Below are 20,753 nucleotides of genomic sequence, written 5' to 3' on the forward strand. Positions count from 1 at the left end.
AGGACTCCAATGGTCAAGCCAAGTTGAGTATAATTGGGGGTATGATAAGTGTTTAACCATTTGAGAAGAAGTGGATTGCTTATTTATAAGCAAGAAGAAGCTGGTATGAATCATCCTGATCATGCCCTAATTGATCAGTGTGAATGGAAGTTAGTGATAGAAGTTATCTCGTCAGACATGCTTCTGTCTATCACGCGTACCTCTAATGCATGTAAGTCAAAACAAACACCTCATGCGAAAAGGCATATATGATTCTGATGGGACAAGGCAGCTGGCTTTCTAAGTAAGAGTAGTTGGTGTGACTGGGCAGTGTTATTAACTCATTCCGCCAGGAGTGAGTTCGATACGACAAAGCATGTATTGATTATTGTGCCGGGGAACCACCTGATAAAACTACCTTTCTGTAAGAATGTATCTGGCCTCATCTTCACTCTGGGTTGGAGCATGTGGAATGGATTCGAATGTTAAATGTTCTGAGGAGGTGAAAATCAAAGTCTTACATAGTACACTTAGGCCATCTCTAACCAAATGAGGGCTAGAGGGCTCCCTTTAGCCCTATAGCCCTCCAAGAAATTATATTTTAATGAGCAGTGTCATACCATATTTCATACCATTTCCAACCGAGGAGACTAAAGAGCCATAGCCAAACATAATTTATTATTTTAATTGAATTAATGTTTTTCAGATAGGATTTCGTGTCGAGATGTAATCTCAATAATTTTTCAGAAAGGATTTCGAGTGACACATGTCTCTAAAGTGAGTAACTCTCCAGGTTTCTTGTTGATATGTAATCTTAATAATTTTCAGAATAGGATTTCTCTAAAGTGAATAACTCTCTAGATTTCTGGTTGATATGTAATCTTAATAATTTTTAAGATAGGATTTCGAGTGACACATGTCTCTAAAGTGAGTAACTCTCCAGATTTCTTGTTGATATGTAATCTTAATAATTTTTAGGATAGGATTTCGAGTGTCACATGTTGCTAAAGTAAGTAACTCTCTAGATTTCTTGTCGATATGTAATCTCAATAATTTTTCAAATAGGATTTCAAATGCCATGTGTTGAGATGTAATTGGTTGTGCAAATTTTCGATAGGATTCTTATCTACATGGCACTTCTTATCTTCAGCTTCCAATATCCATGAATAGGCTGGATATTGAGGTATAATTCACACACCTTCATCTTTGCCCTTTCCAATATCTCTTTCAATTCAATCTCTTTCAATTCAAGTTTGCAATAAATTCTAACTTTGAATACTCTTCGCATTCCAACTGGGAGTCCTCATCCAATTCCAAATTAGAAGATAAATAGGTGCAGATGAGACGAGAAGATGAGGAGTTCGATGAAGAAGATGAAGCATGGCACAACATAACATATATGGCAGCAATGGCTGGGGTCATGGCATGTGAGGCAAATGAAGAACAACCTCAATGGGATGGCTATGTTGTTTGTCGCTATTATAAACCACTAAATGGCACATGAGACTCTAATGAACAACTACTTCAACTCTAACTCGACGTACACAAAAGAGGGTTTTAGATGTCACTTCCAGATGAGGCGTCACGTCTTTGAGCGTTTACTTCATGATGTCCAACATGTCAATCCATACTTTCGACAGAAGATGGACAGAGTAGGCCGCCCTGGTTTCTCACCTTATCAAAAGGTTGCTATTGCACTCCAAATGCAAGCCTATGCCTCCCCAGTTGATGTGATAGATGATACATATGGTATGTCTGAGTTTACATACATTGATAATCTTATTGAATTCTGTCACACAGTTATTCAGATTTATAAAGAGGAGTACCTCTGTGAACCAAAACAAGTAGATCTGGATCAGCTCTTTCGCAAAGTTGAAGACTGTGGCTTTCTGGGCATGATCGAGTCATTAGATTGCATGCATTGGTAGTGGAAGAACTGTCCTACCAGATGGCAATGAGGATTTAGCAGAAGATCGAGAAAGCCGACTATTGTGTTAGAGGTGGTTGCCTCGTTTGACACATGGATCTGGCATACTTTCTTTGGAGTCCCAAGATCCCAAAATGACATTACAGTACTTAGGCGTTCACCCTTCTTCAATAACCTAACGGAGGGTAAATCACCTTAACTTGACTACTACATCAACGGGCGTCAATACAATATGGGGTATTACTTGGCAGATGACATCTACCCAAAGTGGGCAACACTTGTCCAAGCAATTGCAAACCTTATGGATGATGCCCAAAGGTGGTTTACCTTTCACCAAAAGGCATACCGGAAAGATGTTGAGAAAGCTTTCGGTATTCTACAAGCACGATGAAAGATCATTAAGGAACTAGCAAGAGGGCGGAGTCGAGATAAATTGAACTCCATCATGATGTCATGCATCATATTACACAACATGATTATGGAGGATGAGCAAGATGACTATATTGATGGAGAGTCTGATGACGACCAAGATTATCCAAATAGGTCAAAGAAGGCTCGTGCGAAAATATATGATGGGCCTAATTTGCCCTTGGATCCAAGAACTGGTAATATCTCTTTAAATAAGTACATGAGGCGCCATAGGATGACACGTTCGCGTGCCACAAACAAGTACCTACAATAGGATCTTGTTGCATATCTTTGGGCCAAAATGACCATGGAGTAGGCGTTTAAGTTTTATGTTGTTAAATGTTTTTTTTAATGTTGTTTAAGTTTGAATAACTCCCCCAAGTAGTACTGGGGGTGGATATTGTGTTGTTAAATGTTGTTTAATGGCTTAGGTAGCTATAGGGAAAAAAAAATAGAATAATTTTTTTTTATAACAAAATTTGTCCCAATAAATAAATAAATAAAATAATAAAAAAAAAGCTAGCTTACGCCTAAGCTATTGCTTTTGAATTTTTGGTCAGCCTGGGGTTGGCTGGCTGGCTCCTTTTGGCCAGCTAGTTGGCTTGTTTTTCAATTTTTGACCCGGTGGGGCCCACGAGCCCTTTGGCCTACCTCTCGGTTGGATACAGTTCTTATGTCATTTTGAGCTATTTTTAACCCTATAGCCCTTTGGCCAGGTCGATTGGAGATGGCCTTAGGCTTCCCTTCAAATCAGCATTTACCACAATTAAGCTTATCATAGTGCTTACATGCATTCTTATTATACTCTTGTCCTGCAATTTGCTTGGGTACAAAATTTGGCTTATTTTTCCAGTTTTTCCAGCCTTTTGATTGCCAGAAAGACCATTACTTTTAGGGAATTTTGATCCTACATTCAAACTAGCAAAAGCTCTCTTAGTGGAGCTCTCAGTATGTCTATCCAATCGTTGCTCAAAACCCTTCAAGAATGCAACTACTTCCTGCACTTCTAGTGTATCCAAATCCTTAAAATGCTCAATCATAGAACATATAGAATCATAGGACATAGGCAAGCCAATAAGCAATTTCTATACTACTCTATCTCTAGATAACTCTTCACCATAACTCTTCATTTGATAAATGATATCAAACATACACGAAAAGGGATTCATTATCTTTCATTCTAGTGTATTCAAAATCTCTACGTAATCCTTGTAGTTTCACACTCTTATCATGTTTATCAGCTCTGAATTCTTGCTGTAACATTTCCCAAGCTCCCTTTGATGTTTCTTCATTTGAGATTCTGGGAAAGATTTGATCAGAGACAGCTCCTTGAATCAATCCAAGGGCCTTGGCATCTTTCATCTGCACCTCAGCAAGAGTGCTTGATTCCTCTTTCTCCTTTTTTGCATCAGTGGCTCTTTCAGCCAACTCCTTCAATTCAGGGATTCAAACCCTTTCTCAATGAGATCCCAAAGTCCATGAGACTTGAGAATGGTTTTCATTCTGATTCTCCAGAATTCATAGTTTCCGCCATTGAAAACTAATATACTAAGTTTAGAACTAGTTGATCCAACCATATTAGACTAGGATTTGACAGATTTTAGTGTTTACAAAGCTCAGTATTGCAGAGATGAAGCTCGTTGTGAGCTTGATTCTGTAAGCACAAATTCACTTCCAGATGAAAGTTTAATCAAACCTAGGGTCTAAGGCCACGTTAGATTCTGTAATTTAGGTGGTTTATGATGGTTTTATTGCAATAACATTCAACAAGAAATTGAAATGAAGAAAGTTGCAGAGAACAATGGAGAAGGGGAGAGGTAGAAGATGATGGTGCTGCTACACAAATTCCTTACTTCTCGATGAAGCATTACAAGGATTTAAGGTGTGAAAGGCCATAGGGGTATAGCCGTTGGACCTATTAGCCATTGTTATCTGTTATTCTGTTGATTGGTTATAACTACCATTTGGATTGTTAGAGAGTTAGTTACAAAGGGGTAGTTTTGTAATAGTCCATGTATGCTGAGAGGCTATATAACACAACGTAAAGACTTGTAATAGTTTCATATAGAATAATACAAAGAATTCAGAAACTCTTCGTCTCTTAAGCTTCTGTTCTTCTTATTCATTTTCTCATAGCTATATTTCTCAGAGTTAATATGGTATCATCGCCGGTTAGGTTCGTCGCCGTGCCGATCCTTGGTGCTTTTTCCGCTGCTCTGGAAGATTGAAGCTGTGCTGTTGTGTGCAATTTCGAAGGGCTCGAGTGCGATTCTGAAGGTTACGGAAGGCTATTGAAGTTGGGTGTGTTCCTCGATTGTTGAGCTTGATTCAGGTGATATCTTTCTTTCGATGATTGGAGCTAATTTTGATCATGGGTATTGGTTTTTTTTTTTTTGAGATTCTTGAAGATAGTGTTCGGTGTAAAGTTTGAGAAATTTGATGATTGATTGTATAGTCAAATGTTCATAAGGTTGTGATGCAGAAATACTTGTGCAGTTAGCATATTTGAGAAAGTTTCATTCTTTCTTGTTCGTTTTGGAAAGTTTCAATCTTTCTTGGTAAAGAGTTTCAGTCTCTTCGAACAGTGGTATTTTTCTTGTGCATTTTGGGAAGTATCGATCTTTCTTGATAAAGAGTTTCAGTCTCTTTGAAGTCTTGCAGTCTGTTTCAATTGCAATGAGTGTTAATTTCTTCCTGTTCATTACATAATTGGAATTGTGTGTCTTTGTGATCTGTGTTAAGATGACTAATCCGATTGTTAAAGTAGACAATTTGTTGGGGATGCTTACTATCAGATTGAAGGATGATAATTTTGTCAAATGGGCATTTCAGTTTAAAGCTATGTTGAAGGGGTATAAATTGTTTGGTTATTTTGATGGCACTGATGTGTGTCCCCCAAAGTTTGTTTTGACTACTGATCTTGGAGTTATTGATGAAGTTACTAAAGCGTATATTGATTGGGAGTCAACTGATATGGCTTTGTTAAGTCTTTTGCTTGCCACATTTTCTGATGAAACGATGGAGTATGTTCTTGGCTGCAAGAATGCTCATGAGGCTTGGGTGAATCTTGTAGATAGGTTTGCTTCTGTATCAAAATCAAGAGTGAATCATCTAAAGATTGAACTGCATACTATACAAAAGGGAACTGACTCAATTGATAAGTATTTGCTGAGATTGAAAAATATTAGAGAGCAATTAAGTGCTGCAGGGGAGTATGTCTCAGACAATGATGTTATAATTGCAGGATTGGCTGGGTTACCAAAAGAATATGCAATAATCAGAATGGTTATTCTTGCTAGAGAGTCATCAATTACTCTCAAAGAGTTCAGAGCACAACTTCTTGGTGCTGAAAAGGAAATTGATGGTGAAATCAATGTGTTGTCTCAAAGTTTGTCAGCCTTGTATGTGAAAGGGACTGGTACTAATCCTGGATCTTCAATGGTCAATGGTTCTTCTTCTAATCCACAGAATCATGGTCACATTCCTGGTTCTACTGGTGGTGTTTTGTCACAGGTTCCTTTTAATGGGACATTGCAGTATCCATTGTCATCACAGTTTCAACCTAATATGCAGTCCTCTCAGTTCTATTCTACACAACAACCTCCTGACGGATCTTATCCTCCTGTACCATATGGTTTTGGTTTCTTTGGAAATTCTGGTTCTCATTCAGATACAAGAAATCAAAGTTCAAATTCTGGGTTTAGACCTTTCAATGGCTCAAATTCCAAGGGTCAACACAATTACAGGTCCAATAATGGTTACAAGGGGAAGAGTTTCAATTCTGGAGGATATAGGCAGAACTCCAATAACATTGGTTGGTCGGGCAACACAGACACAAGGATGAATGTAGTAATTGAATGTCAAATCTGCAACAAACGAGGTCATACAGCAGTAAATTGTTTTCACAGGAACAACACCAATTCAACTCCTGGTTTTTTGATCGAGTGCCAAATTTGTGGGAAGAAGGGTCATGTTGCTCTTAACTGTCATCACAGAAGCAACTACTCATATCAAAGTCAATCTCCTCCATCTTCCATAACTGCTATGAATGCACAACAACAATCTCAGTTTATGCCTACAGATTCATGGATCGTGGATTCTGGTGCTTCTCATCACATGACTGCTGATGTTCATGGCTTAGCACAGGTTGCTCCATATGAAGGCAATGAGACGATTACTATTGGTAATGGTTCTAGTATATCAATAAAAAATACTGGTTCTACTACTCTTCATACGAAGGATCATTCCTTATTACTCACTCATGTTTTACATGTTCCAAAGATTGCTCGAAGTTTGTTATTTGTTAAACAAATATGTCCTGATAACAACAGTTGGTTTATTTGTGATGAGTCCAACTTCTTTTTACAGGACAAGAAGACAAAGGAGGTCTTGTATCACGGAAAGAGTAGGCCCAAGGAGTTGTTTCAGATTCCAGTGTTTCACAATGCTAAAGGGGTGCAGTCTACATTTCCAACTACAACAGCTTTGCTTGGACAATTGGTGAAGTCAAATATGTGGCATCAAAGATTGGGTCACCCTACAAATGAAGTACTTTCTTGTATGTTAAGACAGTGTAGTATAGCATATAAACCAGATGATATGAAGAGTGTTTGTGCATCATGTATACAGGGCAAAATGTCTAGATTGCCATTTCCTGAGAGAAATGAAAAATGTCTGTCTCCGTTTGATAAGATTCACTCTGATGTTTGGGGACCGTCTCTTATAAAGTCTGTTGATGGCTATAGGTATTATGTACTGTTTACTGATGAATATACAAGATACACTTGGGTATTTCCAATGAGTAATAAATCTGATGTCTTCTCTATTTTTGTAAAGTTTTATCAGTTTGTATTCAATCAGTATGGAACAACATTCAAGTGTGTACAAACTGATGGGGGTGGAGAGTACATTAGTAGTGCTTTTACAAAGTTTTTAAATACTAGAGGGATTGTTCAGATGCTGTCATGTCCATATACTCCTCAGCAAAATGGAATTGTTGAGAGAAAACATCGGCATATAATTGAAACTTCAATTACATTACTCACTAATGCTGGTTTACCATTGGAGTTTTGGTATTTTGCTTGTGCCCACTCAGTATTTCTTATCAACCGAATGCCATGTAAGTCTCTGTCTATGGTATCTCCTTATACTCTGCTCTACAAGACACTTCCTGACTTAAAATCTTTGAAGACATTTGGAACTGCTGTGTTTCCTTGGCTTAGGCCTTATAATTCTAATAAGCTTCAACCAAGATCAACATTGTGTGTTTTTCTCGAGTACTCTTCAGGATACAAAGGTGTCATATGTTATGATCTAGTGTCCAAGAAATGCATTATTTCTCGACATGTCTTACACGATGAGATGATGTTCCCTGGTAAACACAGGTTACAGAAACAAGTTCATGCACCGGTTGATAATCCACCGGCTACATATTCTCCAATTTTGGTTCATGTTCCTGTTACTCATACTCCTAGTTCTTCTGAAGTTACTCAGATATACAGTGGGAATGATGGAATTGCTTCTTCTTCAGTTGATCAATCTGAGACATTAAGTTCAACCTCAGGAAATTCGCAAAGTCAAAGTACATCGGGCCATACTCTTTCCACAACAAGTGATACATCTCCTTTGCTTCCTGTCTTTAGTCCTGACCAACTTCAGGTGATACTTCCACTCTCTTCAAATTCTTATCCATCAGGTATAGGACTTATAACCACAACTAATCCTGTGCATCAAAGTTCTACAATTCAGACAAGGCTACAAACCGGTGCACTTTCAAGAAAGAATTATGCAGCATATTTAGCAACTGTTCCTGAGATTGCTTCTTTGGGGGTTATGGATGATTTTTCCAGCCGGTTTTCATTCTTAGCTGATATAACTGATATAGAGGAGCCTAAAAATTTTAAAACTGCTAGTGTCAAGGCTGAATGGCAAAGAGCTATGCAAGATGAGTTTGATGCTTTAAAGGCACAAGAAACTTGGTGTTTAGTTCCTCCTCCAGTTGACAGAAGTATAGTGGGAAGCAAATGGGTATACAAATTTAAGAAGAACCCTGATGGATCAATTTCTAGGTATAAGGCTCAGCTAGTTGCACAAGGGTATAGCCAAGAGCAAGGTTTGGACTATTCTGAAACGTTTAGTCCGGTGGTGCGACATACCACAGTTAGAATGATTTTAGCCTTAGCAGTTCAATTTGGTTGGAGTTTGAGGCAACTAGATGTTAAAAACGCCTTCTTACATGGAGAGTTAGAAGAGGAAGTCTATATGAAGCAGCCTCAGGGGTTTGTTGACTCACAACATCCAAACCATGTTTGTAGATTACTAAAGTCGCTTTATGGCTTGAAACAAGCCCCACGCGCTTGGAATTCAAAGTTTACTAGCTACCTTCCTACTTTGGGGTTTGTTACATCCTTATCCGATACAAGTTTGTTTGTCAAAGAAGATCATGGGGATGTTATTCTACTCCTATTATATGTTGATGACATAATTGTGACTGGTTCTAATGCTTCAAAGATTCAATCAATGATTACAAGCCTTGCTGCAGTATTTGATCTTAAAGATATGGGCAACCTTACCTATTTTCTTGGTCTTCATATCCAGTACAATCAAGATGGATCTATATTCATTAACCAGTCTAAATATGCACGAGATTTGTTGAAAAGGGCTGGTATGGAACATTGTAAACCTACATCTACACCCTCTAAACCTCATACTCAGTTGCTTGAATCTGAAGGCATACCAATGACAGATCCTACTCTCTATCGAAGCTTGGTGGGAGCTTTACAGTACTTAACCTTCTCTAGACCTGATATAGCTTACACAGTGAATATGGTGTGTCAGTTTATGCAAAGTCCAACAGATTCACACTTTCATTTGGTCAAGAGAATTCTGAGGTATTACAAGGTACTCTCACTTGTGGTTTGAACTATACTAAAGGTGAAGATATCTCTATAGCTGCCTATTCAGATTCAGACTGGGCAGCAGATATTAATACTAGGAGATCAATAACCGGATATGTGATATATTTAGGCTCTAATCCTATCTCATGGCAGTCCAAAAAGCAATCCACTATCTCGAGAAGCTCAACTGAAGCAGAATATAAGGCAATAGCTCACTGTGCAGCTGATGTTTGTTGGATTAGATCAGTGCTTAGAGATCTACATCAGTGTCTTCCCTCACCTCCTTCTCTTTATTGTGACAACTTGTCAGCACTTGCTCTATGTTCGAATCCTGTTTTTCATTCTAAGATCAAACATCTCGACACTGATTATCACTTTGTGAGGGAGAAAGTACAAAAAGGTGATCTGTGTGTTCAATACATTTCCACAGAAGAGCAAGTTGCTGATGTCCTAACTAAAGGTTACATAGTCCTGTTTTTTGTGAAGCATTGTCACAACTTGAGCCTAGGATCACAATCTGCAATCTCAAGTACTTCAGTCCAGAGTTAATTCACTCGTACAATGGCACAGAGTTGTGTTTTGTCGTTTCAAACTGTGCTAGATGAAACCTAGCATAGTTTGAGGGGGGAGTATTAGCCATTGTTATCTGTTATTCTGTTGATTGGTTATAAGTACCATTTGGATTGTTAGAGAGTTAGTTACAAAGGGGTAGTTTTGTAATAGTCCATGTATGCTGAGAGGCTATATAACACAACGTAAAGACTTGTAATAGTTTCATATAGAATAATATAAAGAATTCAGAAACTCTTCGTCTCTTAAGCTTCTGTTCTTCTTATTCACTTTCTCATAGCTATATTTCTCAGAGTTAATAGGACCTCCACTACCGAACAAACAGAAGTGATCATGCGTAATGCACATGGATCACTGGAGTAACTCATCCAATATAACAGATGGCACCCATTAAGCTTATAAGCTTGTTATAATCCTCACCATCCATTTACAAACACTTAAACTGAAATGCAAAGCTTTTCAAACGAATCAAAACATTATTTTCTTCATAAACATGGCTGCAAAACTTAGACATCAACAAATGGAACCCGCCTGCAGTATTCTGCAAGAGCCCACAGGGGAAAAATATTTCTATAAGCAGGAAAATGTAGCATGCAGTTCTTCTTGAATGATCCAGTGATTTCCTGCCATACATAATTAGTGATTAGAAGTTATAAAACGTTTGAAGTACAAATTTGAGCATACGTAGAAACAACACAACACGATATGTAATTTTGTTCATATTTGTACTCGTCAAGTTTGCGATGGAAGCAATAATAAGATTTTTATTTTTTTAATTTTTTTAATTTTTTTTTTGTGGTTGGAACTAATGTGGTAAGCAAGATACCTGCTGAGGAAAATCACCATTTTCCATCTGAGAATTGATTATCAACTTTGCTGCACGATGAAGAGGTGTGGGGTCTCTTTCCGCCTGCCCTGCATGAATCAAACCCATCATAGCCCAAGCTGTGTGTACTAAATTTGATCGGTTTCCTTCAAGAGGAACGTACTCCTGTATCACCCGCCATAAAGTGAAATACTTTAGTCCAAGACAATGAGATTAATTAAGAATTACTTGCAGCTAGCTTCAATCATAATCCACCTCTCATATTTTACCTTTTTTGGACATGAAAGGTAGCTCTCTCCCCACCCACCATTCTCCTTCTGGATTGCGAGTAGAAAACTAATACCTTTGCGCATGGCTGCACAATTGTTGAAGGTCTTACCAGCAGCAGTTAGACCTCCAAGGGCAAACCAGGTACCATATGTGAAGCAAACTCCCCATTCCCCGTACCTGTGCAAACGTTTCATCACCAAGTTCTTTTTCTTCACTAGTTTTTAATCAAAGAAAATTATACAATCAAATTTTGATTTAATCATATGATATACCATGAACCATCTGCCATTTGTACATTTTCAAGGTACAGTACAGCAGCGGTAATAAATTGATCAATCTCTTCCTTCCTGTGGCCAGGGTATAACTTCTTAAACAAAACTAAAGCCTGGATTGCAGATGAAGTGCACTCAACGTATTCATGCTCAACCACAATGTCCTCGAAGAATTCTGTGGGATTGAACATCTGAGGGGAGAAAAGAACAATATCCTAGTAAGTATATACTAAATAATAATGATTTAAAAAATTTTAGTTTGTTACACATCTGACTAAGTTCGACAACATGACTCCAATTCTTTAAAATTCTTACTTCCCACCATTCTGGTGCTCCTGCTGGTTCCCAGGCTGCTAAGCCACCATTCTTACTCTACAATGAGACATATAGTGAGATTTGTAATGACTTGAGAGACCTAATAGACCATGAACTGAAGAAAAAATGTATTGAAATGTTAAAAGTTTTTAAAACTTTTAAAGTAAGGCAGCCATGCATTAGCTCCAAATTTGATTGCGGCAACAAAATGCAACTCAAACTCATATCTATGACTGTCAGAAATAATAGTTGTCACCTGTAGGGAAATTATGACATTGACAGCATCGTATAACCGCTCAGGCTCCATTTTTTCACCAACTATCTCTGGTGGCATCATCGATAAAAGCAGGCAACACTGTAGAGGGGGTTATGGTGAGAAAAATTGAGATAACATTTTAGACATCTAAGTTGAATTTGTTACCTTTAAACCCTCTGCAGTGCAATCAGAAAGTTGCCATCCATGGTCTTGATCAGAGAAAGTCCACGATCCTTTGGAAATGTGGCGGTACATGCTTTTGAAGTCACCCGACGGATTGTCCTTGACCTTAACAATTTCAATCCAAAACAGTCACTAGTTAGAACAAAATAATGGATGCACATTTACATTTTACAAATATGAAAGTTGAGTTGACCATATAAAAACCTATGAAGCATGGATACGGATACGGATACGGCGATACGATACGACACGACACGGCGATACGGAAAATCTCTAAAAATTAAGATACGATACACTATGGATACGGCAAATAAAAATCTATATAGCAACAAAAATATACATTTTAAAACATAATTCATCATTCAAATTCAAGTACATTTGAGTTGTTAGAGAATGAAAGTTCAAAATCTAATCCTCTTTAGACAGTAGAAGAAGTGTGAGAATCGTATTCATGGTTTTAATTAGAGGGAAGCTCTTTGTATTTAGCAATTTTCAATTATAAATGTCTCCTATTAATTTTCTCCTCCTCATTACCTTTTTTTGAAAGTGTAAATGTATACGTGTATCCTGAATGTAGGATACGCATATCCATTATGTCAAATTCGTGTCCATCAACCAGGATACGTGTCGGACTAGTATCCGAGAGTATCGGGCAGGTATCGTATCCGATCAAGTATCGGATACGGGATACGGGACCAAACAGAAGTATCTGTGCATCATAGATAAAAACGAACCTGAGATTTCTTGACGAAGTCATGTCCTCTAGCGAGCGTGGGTGCAATTTCATCAGTTAGATTGGCAGCAAGCAAAGCTTGAATGGCAAAACCAGTATCCCACTGTTGACTGCCAAAACTCTGCATGTATCAATAAAAGGTATCAATTTACAATGCTTTCCAATTATTTAGAAGAGTAAACCTTTGAAACAGAAAAAAAGGATCAAGAACAATTCGTCATATCATATACTGTATTAACAAAATGTATACTGACTTGCATCTTCATCCCATCCTCAGCAACCCATAAATAATCTGGTATCCTGGCAAGATGCTTTTTAAAATAATCCCCATTTGGATCTTCCACCCAACAAGCCAGCATGCATAACACCTTTTCCACAGCTCCAATGGTAATGTATCTGCTGTTCTCATCTTCATAATGAACATGCTCCATTGTTACTTCAAGAGCCCTTTTCCTGATCAGCTTGTTAAACGGCCAGCGAGTAAGAAGAGGCTCCGTACATACGTACAGACTATCCCATAGAAAGTCCTGTATCCAAGGATGAGGGTAGTAGATGTCCACCTGCAATCAAATTATTACTGCAATCAGTTTATTTACCAAAACAAGAAAACATGAACTAATTAGCTAACTTAATCAAGTTAAACTCACTTTAGCGCAGTGATGACGTACTCCCTTCCAATTAATTTCGTCATAAGGTTGAGCATAGAGTTCTTCCCTTAATTGTAGTATGAGAGGTGTGATTGGACCAACAAATCTTTTCCCATATAAATATGACATAGGCATGTAAACCATCCTACAGTAGCACCACATTTTTGCTGCATTGACATGATGTAGAAGAGATTAAAAAAGAAGACTATAGGTAGAGAGAGACTAATCAAATCAATCAACATGTGAAAGATTGAATTATTTGTACTTGTGGAGTACGGAATTGCACGAACCTGGATGCACAGGAAGAAATGAAGGTAGAATCCAAAACTCTGGGGGCATTGGGTTGCTTCCGGACCACTCAAACACACCAAGTATCTGCAAGAACCAATTAAGCAAGATTAATTAGAAGGGGAAATGCTCTTACATGGTTGCAGTGCAGTGTTCTCAAACTGCACTAGTTCTGAAGTGAAGCAACTGTTTCCAAAAAAAGAAAAAAAAAGTCAAGCAACTAGTCGCATTTTATTTTCGATAAAAAGAAAGTATTATTACATAGATAAAGTAAACACAATTTAGACACACAATGCCAAATATGACTCCATCATTCTGCAATATACCGAAATAGTCAGGGTTAAATATGATTTTGGTGTGCTATATGTAAAGTCATATTTGACTTAATCTATTGTTAATAGGGGCCCACCACTATTATAGGGTGTATCAACAATAATATTAGTTTTATGTGTCTAACTAACATTATTAAGAATTAAGAGCGATACATCTTTATACGTTGTTAATATTGCCCCATTATCGCTATTCGCTAGCAAATAATCTCATGAAATTCAGCTATATATGGCATAGATAAAGTATCAATATGTCGTTGATGATTTGCTATAGTGATAGTGCTATTTAAGAACAGTTAACTAAAGCCTAATAAAAGCAATTAATTTTAGTGTTGCACATAGGCATACCGAAAGCCAAGTTTTACCCCAAGAGGGGATGTGGGTAACACTGCCATGATCAAGAATCCACTTTCTAGCTTTTGCACAAGCATTGTCTTGGGCACCATCAGGGCCTTCTCCAAGAATACGCAAACAAATGTAGTTCAGAGCTGTGCAGAACATGGTGCTGTGTCCTTCAATGTGTAATCCCCAACCACCATCTTGGTTCTGAAATACCCGAAAAAGTAATGGATATTAATTAGCATTATTTATTCAATGTTTTTTTTTAGGGTCATTTTGATTCCGGTCCCTAATCAACCTAGTTGTTAGAATGAAACCTTATTTGTTTAAATAGTTTGATCAAGGTCCCTATCATTATTTAAGAGATTTAACTCATGCATCTATGCATTCAATATCCCACAAATTCTGAAATTTAAACAAATCCAAATAATATTGTTACAAATATAACAATTACTTAAAAGTCAATAAAAGAGTAATTTGTTCTACGCGTACTTCTAGCCAAAAAAAAAAGTACCCACGTATTATTAATATAATGCAAGTAATAACTATTGCTATATTTTAAAACATAAAATAAACACATATAATTAGCATGGGTACATTCATAAAAAAAATATTGGTACAAATTAAATTAAAAATATGGGTACATATTGATAGGAGCATATTTATGCAACTTAGTTAGCTTGTTTCTTGGCATTGACGTAGTTTAATTCTAGCTATTTTAGTACTTTAAGCTATTTTCGTGTGTTTGTAGGTTCAAATAACAAAGTTGGCAACAAAGTGCTATTTGGAGCATTTTGGAGCATTTTTGGACCAAGATTGGATAGTGCAAGCATGGAGACATGAGGATGGACGTTTTTGAAGATTAGAAGGCTAGAAATTAGCATGTGTGTGTGCAAGTGTAACAGCTTGTACATGTGGAAATGATGATTAGATGACAGCAAACACATATGAAAAGAGGGAGGAATGCACAGCATGAGTAGAAAATGGGTTGATTTGTGGATGTTCCAGTCCCTTGCCGTGATGCTCCATCCACTACACCCATTTCATTCACTCATTACCACAACACTCACCCACTACACCCATTACATCCACTCATTACCACAACACTCACCCTTGTCCCCTTCATTATTTCTGTTTTCATGCACCATTACATTTAATCATTGCACTCAATTGGTGCACATCCCTTGTCCCCTTCACCCATCAGATTTCAATCCACTTTCACCTATCAGATTTCAATCCACTTTCACCTCCACTACATGCACTCATTGATGCACCACTCCTTCACTTTCCTTGCCCATGCTGTGCATCATGAATCAACCTGCACCTATGACTCATTTCTGCACCATTCCACCTCCCTTTCCTTTATCTACCATTTGCACAATCATTCATGTTCCCTACTTGCATTCATAGCTGCAACACCACTCCATTTTACCCCCATACTTTGCATCATTACTTCATTTTCACCTTTGAATCATTGCTCACACCACCATTCATCCCTTCATGTTGTGCACTTCCTCTATAAAAGGAAGTGTGTGTGGTAGCCATTAGAATCAGTTTTTGCTTCATAATTCATCCCCATTTCAATACAACTTTCATCCAAACACATCCATTCATCTTCACATCCATTCCTCCATACAACCAAACCTTCAAACACTCACCAACACCTTGTACCGTAGCAAAGGAAGGGAAGGAAAGTTCTTGGACGTGCATGTTATCCAACTTGGATCGTTGGAGCGTTTATGTGTCTTCTTTCTTTTGTTTTCAATGTCTAAATTTGTTTATCGTTTCTTTGTAAGTATGAGAAACTAAACCCCCCTTAGCTAGGGGGAATTCGAAACCATGTTCATGCTTGCAATATGATTTGATTACTTTCAATTGTGATTCATAAGTTGTGAATTTAATTTACTTATCCATTTGAATTAAAACTGATTTGTGTATGTTGGTTGAGAGTGCATGCTTAATTTTCATGCATAAATCTGATGCGAGGATATAAGGGAGTTTCACCTAATCGTTATGAACTTATATTCACAAGTAGTAAAGGTTGCTCATCACAACCGTGTTAAGTAAATTCTTGGCATAAGTTTCATGTAATTCATAGTTACAAGTGTTTCGTCAATGCTTATGATTTTCATAGAACTTAATGATTCCTACTTGTATCTCTATTATGCAATTCATGTTGGGAACTTGTGGGGAATGCTTTGGGTTGTTGTATGCAATCATCGAATTCAATGAAATTAGGAAAATCTGAGGGTTAATTAGTGCAATTCACAGTTAATCTGGGGCGTTGAGAATTCGTAGTTTGTTGAAATGGAAATCGTTTTGTTTGCAAGTGTGTCATGTGTGGAGAAGAACCTCCTAGCTAGACTTCCATCCATTCAATCTACTCAAATTCGTGCAGATTTCATTAGTTCTTTAATTTACTTGTTTTGTTTTCAAATTCGTAAAAACCAAAACCCCCTTTACCTTTTTGAGTCATATTAGTTATAAACTAATTTAGTTTGTGTTTTTAAGTGTTTCGAACCAAGTTAAAACCAAAATTCGTCCAAAAGTGTGTTTAAAGTCCAAATCTGCCCAGTTTGTGTTTTTAGGCAGATTTGAGCGTTTTTAGCTTGTTTTGAGTCTTTGGAGTTTGTTTTGAGTTCTTTGAATCTAGTTTAGTGTTTTTAACTTTGTGTTTATGTTTTAAAGTCAGTTTAGAGGTTATTAGTAAGCCCTCTTAATCCCCGGTCCAGAACGACCCCTACTTACATTCTTTACTACAATTGATACAAGAGGGTTTAATTTGTGTGTTAAGTTATTTTCGCATCATATATTAAAATTCAAAACTATGAGTACAAATTAACTTGAAAATACGGGTACATATTAAAATTGAAAATTATGGGTACAAATTAAAACTAAAAAGAATATTGGTATAAATTAAAAAAAAAGGATATAAATTATAAATAGATATGAGAAACAAATACTAAAAAAATTATATTTGAAAATGATTAATAAACATTTTTAAATTGACATATAATAACTTGTAAATAATTTAATATTCACACAATGACATAAGAAAAGTCAAGGGACATTGATAAAAAATGAAAAAGGAATACGATTTTAATTAAAAAAAGGCGAAATGAGGGATAGGAACCTAATTTATCCTTTTTTTTAATACAAGAGGTACTTCAGATGTAGAAGTAAAAACTCTTAGGCAACTTAACTGCAACCCTTGTTAGTAGTTTAACACAAAAAAGCACATTTTGAAAAATAAAAAATTTGATGCAATTTGTGTGAATATATGTATGTATGTATGTATATACCTGATGATAGTATATGTAACGCAAAATTTCTTTGCGGTGTTCTGCAGGGAATACAGTATTAAGATGTCCCGTAATGTATGTGCACATGACCTGCAAATTAGTAGGAAATTGGAAAGTAATTAGTAACCCCCTAAAATTCAGAATTTGGTAAAACTCAAGAATATATGTGCTATATATTTTTAAGCCCCAAAACGGGAACATGAGATTCAAATAATATGATAGTAAATAGTAAATGCTCACCAAAGGAGGAAGGAAAAACAACGGGCCGGCATTTTCAGCCGGCCAATGGCCATCACCAGCTTGCAAAGCTGAAAAGAAGTGGACAGACCTTCTCAATGCAAAGGTGGCCTTTTCGTATGTGATTTTCTCTCCATCCTCAACTTTCACTGGGGGAATTGTCTGTTTGAAGTTCTTCTCCCTTAGGAACTGCCGGTTAGTGAACAGAAAATTAAGAGCGATATTAATGAGAGGATTAAAGTTATGATGATGATATTATTACTAATTAAATGTTATTAAACCCTAAAATTTTAATGGTGTTGCCCATTAGATAGGAAATGAAAACTTGTAAGTACCAGAAACAAGATAAACAAAAAGTAGATGTTTGTTCGTTTGTTTGGTGGTTTGTTCTTTTTACAACTTGATGTGCACCTGCTGAACAAGGCTCCTTTCTTTTCCCCAACTAGGAATAAGATCGAGAGAAGCCAAAAGCCCCCAACCAAGAACAGGTATATTTATATTAAGGGGTGGGGAATAAATTGGTATCAAACTTGACATTACAAGATTTGAACATAAGTACGTGAAGAGGAATATTATTAAACCCTAGTACCAAGCATGGTATATTCATCTTGAGAATGTTACTTGTTACCAAAACCATTGATCATGTTCGACGAACACAACTTACAACTTTCATCGTACTGTGCTCTCCTACATATGGTTGACTAAATAATATCTAAATTTTAATTGATTATTATTATTTTTTTTTGCAAACATAATCTTTAGATGACGTGAAAAAGTAAAATAACGTCTCTGATTATGCAATTATTATGTGGTATATTAATAATAAGTGGTGGATACGTAGGTGCACCTATTGAGTGGGCACATGTATTGTTTCTAATTAAAAACTACATGGGTGGAACCAATATAACTAGGGAACTTTAACGAAAAGCTCCCGGTACTGTTCACTTTAACAAAAAACCACATTTTTACACTAAAAAGTCAATCCTGGTACTATTCACTTTACCCTTTATTTTGTCCTTATCATTAAAACTCAAAGTTTTCAAGCCCTTTTCATTAGTTTTCCTATATAACTAGAACTCACATTTAGTAGAAACATGATCAAATAAGTATCATAGGTTCATATTGGTGGGAAATGTTATTCTTGTCAAATTGTGGCTTATATTTGCAGTAAACTAATTGACAACATTATAAGTTTGGACGAACTAATTAAAGTATACCTGCATTCGCCATAGGAGGTCACTATTGGGTTTAACCTGATAGCGATTATTATAGAAATTGAGACGAGCTTCTTCCACCTCAGCTCGCTCTTCGGTAGTTCCTGCTTCAGGGTCAAACTCAAATATCTGCCTACCCACGAAGTTGTTTGTGCTGTGGATGTATGGATCATTGCCACCATCTGCGACCTTAAGCTTCCACATTTTTCAATATTCTTTATTTCTTTCTTCTTATCAAGCACCTGTTGCATGCAAGCAATTTATAAGTCATAATGTATCTTTATAGGAAGTGTAATTTGCACTCATTTTTATCTTCTACATACCTTGTGAATTTTTAGTCAATAATCTTCTTCAATTCATTTGATCTGATGGTCGAAAATTATAAGAAGGATGTGTGGTAAACAAAAATAGGTGTAGATAGCACTACCCTATTTATATCATCACTTTTTGAGAGAGAGAGAGAGAGAGAGAGAGAGAGAGAGAGAGAGAGAGAGAGAGAGAGAGAGAGAGAGAGCTGTATATAGAAACGTAACTATGCTTTCAATGGGCGAATGTATAGGTGAACTCCCTTTCTATATATATAGATAGAAACTTAACTGTTTTCATAATGTTTTCTTAATGTGATCACCTTCCTTTGGATATATATAGATAGAAAGTTACCTGTTTCCTTAAATGTTTTGTTATTAAGAAGTTATTGTGTGGAAAGTAAGTTTACTTTGATTGCAATAAAATAAATTAATTAATTGAGTTTGTTTTCTTAAATCTTACGCATCCATAATAATAATTTTTATGAATATTATGAATTTGATATTTGAGACCAAATTCCGTTGTCATTCCAAAATCATATGATGGTATATTAATGCTAAGTATAATCTTTTTTTTAATACAAGTATAACCAAAATTTTATCAAGGAAAGAGATTAAAAAGATAACAAACAAGAGTATCAAATATTGATTTTAATTTACTGAAAAAATCAAACAAATTCAATACATAGATGTGAATAAATCAGAAGACTTGAGGCAATGGATGAACTGTGATGCACCTTTAAGGCCAAGTTGTTTGGATTGAAAGCATTTGTTAGGCACGTTCTAGGCCCGCCCAACCCATTGACCCTTAACTAATGACTCAGTGGGTATTTAATTATATTACAGGTGAACAGTGTGCGGTCCAGGTTTTTAAAAGTACATTATGAGGTAGCAATGTGGACGGCAAAGATACCCTCTTTCACATTGAAAGAAGGTAATTCAGTTGATTTTTTTATTGTCACATAGGACAGTTACTATCTGGTGGAAAAATTGTAGTTTCAACGGGACAAAAGCTCGATTTGCGAGACGAAAACTCATCATCTGATAGCATTCAAATCGACAAATTTTTGGATCATAAGGAATGGACTAAGAGGGAAGGGCTTACACTAAAAGGAAAAACCAGTTCTATAAAAGGCAGCATAAAGAGGAAGAAAATGACACTTACTCAACACAAAAAGACTTCAAAGCTTTACAAATCTACTTTCTAAAAATTCTTTTTGTTATTCAAACACTCATTTTCTTTATAGCTTTGGTATATCACTTGTAGAATCGATTTTTTGTATTAACTTCCTTTCTAAAAAAATTTCCCTTGCTTGCAAGAATTTGCCTAACTAGTGGTCAATTTTGCCGGAATAGGTTTAAACTTTGCCTGAATGCTTGTATTTATCATTTCTTTTCAAATTATTAACCTTATATGCAATTCACTTTCTTGCTAATTAACGTTTGGTGAACATCTA

The 20,753-nt window shown here is 36.4% G+C and overlaps 2 protein-coding genes across 2 annotated transcripts; one reads left to right on the forward strand and one right to left on the reverse strand.

Moving 5' to 3' along the window:
• The first annotated feature begins 1,472 nt into the window (after positions 1–1,472).
• LOC103443763 (uncharacterized) lies at positions 1,473–1,907 on the forward strand. The gene has a single exon (XM_008382655.1). It carries the CDS (start codon positions 1,473–1,475, stop codon positions 1,905–1,907), a length of 435 nt encoding a protein of 144 aa, XP_008380877.1.
• An 8,063-nt stretch (positions 1,908–9,970) lies between these two features.
• Positions 9,971–19,608, reverse strand: LOC103429325 (beta-amyrin synthase-like). Its single transcript, XM_070817296.1, has 16 exons — positions 19,315–19,608; positions 18,995–19,233; positions 17,781–17,966; positions 17,541–17,630; positions 14,248–14,445; positions 13,573–13,657; positions 13,283–13,449; positions 12,890–13,195; positions 12,637–12,756; positions 11,885–12,007; positions 11,720–11,818; positions 11,464–11,520; positions 11,149–11,339; positions 10,876–11,053; positions 10,607–10,771; positions 9,971–10,403 (listed from the first exon to the last, which is right to left on the reverse strand). The coding sequence occupies exons 2-16, from the start codon at positions 19,193–19,195 to the stop codon at positions 10,287–10,289; spliced, it is 2,283 nt and encodes a 760-aa protein (XP_070673397.1). The 5' UTR covers positions 19,196–19,233; positions 19,315–19,608; the 3' UTR covers positions 9,971–10,286.
• Positions 19,609–20,753: the final 1,145 nt, after the last annotated feature.

Source organism: Malus domestica, chromosome 17, assembly GCF_042453785.1.
Source record: "Malus domestica chromosome 17, GDT2T_hap1".
Lineage (NCBI taxonomy): Eukaryota > Viridiplantae > Streptophyta > Magnoliopsida > Rosales > Rosaceae > Malus > Malus domestica.